The 5,923-nt window shown below is 33.6% G+C and overlaps 1 protein-coding gene across 1 annotated transcript in view; it reads right to left on the bottom strand.

Annotated features, from left to right (window-relative positions):
* The window catches only part of LOC128885705 (catalase), a 14,820-nt gene extending 9,596 nt beyond the window's left edge, over positions 1–5,224 (bottom strand). The window contains exon 1 of the mRNA XM_054139899.1: positions 4,973–5,224. Coding sequence (XP_053995874.1) covers positions 4,973–5,035 — 63 coding nt within the window. The 5' untranslated portion in view covers positions 5,036–5,224. The remainder of the gene's footprint in view (positions 1–4,972) is intronic.
* Positions 5,225–5,923: the final 699 nt, after the last annotated feature.

Below are 5,923 nucleotides of genomic sequence, written 5' to 3'. Positions count from 1 at the left end.
GAAGAAAAGAGAAAGGAGAAGAGGGATGTGGCGACTAGGAGAGCGAAGATAAAGGGATGGAGATATGGAAGAGGGTTGATGTGGAGGATGAAATGAAAAGGTATACTCTACTCTCGGGTAGAGGTAGAAGGTAGAAAGAATGGATAGAAAGGAAGCAAATAAGAAGAAAAGAGAAAGGGGAAGAGGGATCACGGAAGCAGACGAAGGCAATAAAGTTGGTGGAGATAGAAGGAAGCAGGAGGAAAGGAGAAGAAGAGGAGTTGGAAGAAGCAAAATAGGGGGAGAGACAGAGAAGAGAAGGAGGTGAAGAAGAGACTGAACGGAGAGAGGGAAGGGCAGAAAAATGTTTACATTTTTACTATCGAAAATATATTATATTGAATATATTGAATATAATCAATATTATATTGAAACATACACAGTCTTTTAGTTTCATATTTTCCAACTTCCCCAATGTAAACAACCAATTAAGTACTTTAATAAGTTCCCACGTTAATATTTACGACATCTCGTTAATGCTTGTTACATAAAGTTTTATGTGAGCGATATACTTAACTACTTACGTACGTACATACGTTAAATTCACCCAGGCTCATCATTCCTCACTTTTCATTTTTAAACTAATCAGCCATTCAACATTTTTTTAAACAGCATATAATTACTGAAATATTCGAAGTTTATTTAAAAGCGCACACAATTTTCTAACATCACTGACATCGCCCAGTAGCATGAGCCAACCTAGACACTACAGAGTGACGTCCTCGCGATGGTCCACTCGGGAAATGGAAAGTCACGACACGGACATCATTCACATTCTTTTTTCTTTTACTATGCATTGTTGTCACCGACAAGATGTCAACAAGATAAACAAACAATTGATTATTCGTTTTTTTATATCTAGCAAAGCATTCTCGTTGAAAAAATCTGCATAAATGTTTTTCAGTAGCGATAAGATCAAACGTATCGCGAGTCGTATCTGTTCGATTAACGATTCTTCGAAGTCATGGAAATCATTCTAGTAGGTTCATGACCTACGATGCGTTGAGAGTTACGCGAGCTTTTCTTGTGTAATACTTGTACAGATAGAAGCTTCGAGTAACGAATAAAAAAGATAAAGAATATCTTATTCGAGACTGAACATTAGAGCTAGTAGAACAAAAATTGGAGTTTGTATTGTATATATTTGGGGAATACAAGCAACGAACACTTTTATTGTTGTTTACGGTAATTAATTGTACTTTTTATGCATTCGATACTGTTTATCTAGTTGGTGGTAATGAGTTTAAACTTTCTCATTTGAAAAGATTAAACGTATCTATTAGCAAACGAATGGAATCTTATTATCAGCATGGTGAAATGGCTTGTGTGCAATTCTGATAAAAATAAGCCAACTTAACCATCACAGAATGTCGATTACGATCATCATCGCTCGAGAAATGTGAATCTGATGAAGGCAAACATGAAATTTCTTAAATATTGATTGTTGGAGTTATCGCGATAAAATAAAGTTCGATCTCATTAACCTTTCGCGTGTTCAAAGGCCACGCTGTTTCGACAACTTAATTTCATCAACAGTTGCTTTCACCCGAAACGAAATTTTGTCCGTTTACAACTGAAAATTAATTGAAACGTTCGTCAATTGAACAAATATAATAATCAAAGGATAAAATTGTTTTGCTCAAAAATATTAAGTCGGTGCACGCATAATGTGATTTGTATTTATATTGAAAATTATAACTGCACAAAGTATATTTTCAGAACAGTGAATATTTAATCAAAATAATTTCCATGGAATTTTGTTTTCCTTTTTATTAATTATAAATGCATTTCCTCTCTATCATTGCAATAAGATATTATGAATAAAAATATATAAGGTTCGGTTTATAAAAATTAATTTGATCAGTATATATATTTGGAAAATATAACTTTTTTAAATATTTTCTTTCCCTTCTGTTAACTATTTGCATAATATTGTAAAAAGGTGATTCGTAGCGAATTTTAAAAACTCAGAGATAGTTCGAATATACTTAAACCTTTTTAGCACTTATTACGCTTGTCTTACTAATTTAAATGTATCACGCACTAAACGACACACGCGATAATAGAGTGAAATTCTAGATATGGTGATTTCGAAATCACGAAATGTCATATGTGTCGCGCTCTTTAATTCACTTTCGCTTAATATAAAATCTGTTTTAGAATGTTCAACGTTCTAACAGTCTGGTATGTAAACCACCCATTCAACTACTTTTATTCAAATAGTTTTAATAGTATTTTGTTTAATCCATATCTTCTCAATTGAATACTTCGAAGGATATAAAATGTGATCTCTGATATTTCTAGATAATTAAATATATCAATTACAACTTCTAGATATTTCTTTTTCTTTTTCAATAGAAAATGGCCTACATATATATCTCTGTCATGTTACATTGATACCCGATTGTTTAATGCTTCTTATCATCGAGTAAATTTTATCATTTACATAACGCACGGTTAATTTGCACATCCAAGGCGCTTGCAAGTATGTACATACGATATTCAGGGACAAGCAGATGGGGGGAATATCGTTAACCTATGTGATTTTGCTATTTTTAGCCTGGTTTGCTCGTCATCTTAAGCAAAACGGCACATGTTTCGCGAAGTATTCGGGCCACATGTCCATGTAGAATGTGTTATAGAGTTCAATTGATTCTCGGTTCGACGTCCTCGATCTTGCACTGTCCGATTGCAGTACTACTTAATTTACGAACGCATTACCAATAGATAAAGACCAGGAAAATTTATGAATTTGCATTTTCATCATTTTTATGAAATACTTTCTAGAAACGCGTATTCACTGTAATTGTCCTAAGCAACAGTAAACAGCGCACAAAGTTTAAAAAATGTATGGCAACCCCTTTGTATATGTATTACCCCCTTAATATATTAAAAAAAAAAATATTGAAAAATATATAAGGCACGTATTTCTTTCTGCTGGCTAATATTTATAGTCAAGGTTTGAAAACTACCCACAAAGTCATATTTTAATAACTTAATTCAAAATTTATTGAATAATTGTTTAGCAAAATTTAATGATTAATTTTTATGAGCAACAACTACCATGTGTTTTGAATTACAAAAATTAGGTGTCAACCTATTAATTATTTATCAATTTACTATTCCTACATCTCAATACAATTTCTATTGTAGATCAAAGTAAACTTCGTACGAATTTTTACTCTTGTTTAAATAACAAGCTCGGAAAGAAATAATGCTGGATAACTACTACATATGTTACGATTAAAGATGATGAGCTTCTTTCTCAAGGCAAAGATATATCAGATGCATGCCACACGTAACCGACGGAAATTCTCGATCGTTTCTAAATAACAACTGTGTTGAACGACTGTTATTATAATATATATCTTCAATTATAGTACAGTACTATGCAAAAGTCTTTAAGTCATGGAAGCTTGCATTACACTTAAATAAATCTATGTTAACAAAGCAAATATAATGTACATTTGTTATCGTGCTTTATGTAATATATAGTATTTATAGTATTTATAGTATAGTATAAATAAATGATGTAGTTTACCGTAAGTGGGCAAAGACTTTTGCAAGGTACTGTACATCATTTGCAATGAACTGAAACTCGTTAATCGGCAGTCTCACTCGTCAAAGTAATTTTTATTCGCAGGTAGGGCGATTCAACGATGTTCCGCAACCGAGAAAAATATTCCTGACGTGATCAGCTATTTTATTTAAATACGAACGCAGAGCAATCGCATTCGTTCTAAAGATTCTGATAACGTATCGCTACCATGGGCTACTTGGGTAGTAAACATCTCTCGATAATGTCGTACAACTTATACAGTTGTACAATTGTACGTACGTAAGCATTAACGATTCTGCAGAGATAGGTAAAATTCTAATACGAATGAATAAGCAGCAAACAACTCCAAACTTGATTTATCGTGTTACAATATGCATTATTTCTCTCTCTCTCTCTCTCTCTACATGAATTTCACATATTAAAAAAAGAAAAAACATCTGTTTTTGCTGATATAATGAAACGTGAACTGTCATGCTTTTTTCTAGTGTACAGCAAGACATATGTAAGCCGCATAAATTATTGCAATATTGTGTCATTTATGTCTTCCATATCTGTAATATTCTCTTATATATACCAACTATACTTGAATTTTTAAGACATTTTTTGACAAGCGACTATACAGTGAACATTTTCAGTTTACAGTGAGGAAAGTGAAACTTTTAAATAAATAATCGAAAAAGTCCCAAGAATAAATTTCTATTCAAGTACAATTTAAAAGTAGCTGAGTACAATTATAACTTTGTCTAATCGTTACAATTCTTCATACTTCGTTCTAAATTACTAAAAAATTGCAATTTATTCGACAAAAAAAGAATATTCATTGATTTTACTTTAATATTATCGTTCGTTACAGTCGTTACCTTGTTCAGGTGCAAAAAAGTGCATTTATAAAAGTCCAATCTAACTGTTCCATCTGTACCTTATCAAATCTGACGTAAACATTGCGTGCATCGATGCATTTCTCTGTCCATCAGTCTATATTTATCATACATGAAAACCCATATTCCAATCCTTAACAAAATGTGCTACAAACTTATTCTCCAGAAATACTCAAATCTCTTTTAGTAATGAACACAAGTTGAAGAGAGAGAAAAAGAAGAATTGACACGAGAATCCTACAATTATTAAACAAATAAAGATTCAATTGTTCAACGTGTAAGCGTCACGAATAAATTTATCAACTATTCAAGTGAAATGTTGCTAATCGATCTATATACTTTAAAACGAACAAGAAATGATCTACTAAACGGATCTATAGTATCGACGAATGCCTGCCTTACCGATTGGTTACGCGAGAAAAAAAAGTGGCGGGCGAAATGCAAAAGGAGAAAAAGACCGCGGAAAATGATCACGTCGCGTAGATGGACTATTTACCTTTACGTTCCTCTTGTAGTCGTTCAGCTGCTCAGCAGCAGGATCTCTTTGGACGCCGCTCATTTTCTCGTCGTCTCGGCTTCTCTTGCAACAGTACCTCCTTAATGAAAGTCGATAGAAAGCCAGTGTGACAAGTGACGGTCTGGATAGCAGCGCACTAGCTCGCGTGCCGTGTTGCAAACAGCAACTGACTAGTGGCAATAACAACGGACTTTTATCATCGCAGCCAACCGATGCCTGGCGAACGCTCGACCTAACGATATTGCGTGTCGACGCTCGATCGAACGAAATCGCCCGAACGATCTGCGCCAGGCCCGAAGTACTTCTCGTCATTCTTCGGCAAAGTTCGTTCTACGACCGAACCAGCCGAAGTTTCCCACTGTCAAACGAATCTTCGTGCAGCCGAGTATCTCACAGGGTACCGAAACCTGCAACCACTGGACGCTGTTTTATTGGTTTCAACAAAATTACGTTATTTAATTTTCTATTTAATTTTGCATTAGATTGTCGCATATTAAATGTCCTATTGTATAGAGAAGATTTACAGATCTGTATTTCGTTATGAATTAACGTTATTAATCCAAATATGGACCAACAGATTCGGTGCGCTCTTGACAACGAGTCCGTTCATTTAATTTTTCTAAATATGTTCATTTCTGGTCATGACATTTCGTATGCAACAACCTCATACTTTTGAGGGAAGCCTACTTAGGACGGTCCGAAGAAAGGAGCATATTTATGAATTTTTTAAGGACAACATTTTCTGGTAATTGGTTTTAGGATATTCGAATGAACGTTTCTTATAATTGTTGTATTTAGAAATATGGCGGAATATATATACATATATATTCATACATATAACAACAGATTCAGTGCACTTTTCTCAATGATGCACGAGTGCATTCATATATTATATATATATTTATTATATATAATATATAAAAGAGATTT

Source organism: Hylaeus anthracinus, unplaced genomic scaffold (assembly GCF_026225885.1).
Source record: "Hylaeus anthracinus isolate JK02 unplaced genomic scaffold, UHH_iyHylAnth1.0_haploid 11981, whole genome shotgun sequence".
NCBI classification, from domain to species: domain Eukaryota; kingdom Metazoa; phylum Arthropoda; class Insecta; order Hymenoptera; family Colletidae; genus Hylaeus; species Hylaeus anthracinus.
This window is presented reverse-complemented; position numbering and strand designations above follow the sequence as displayed.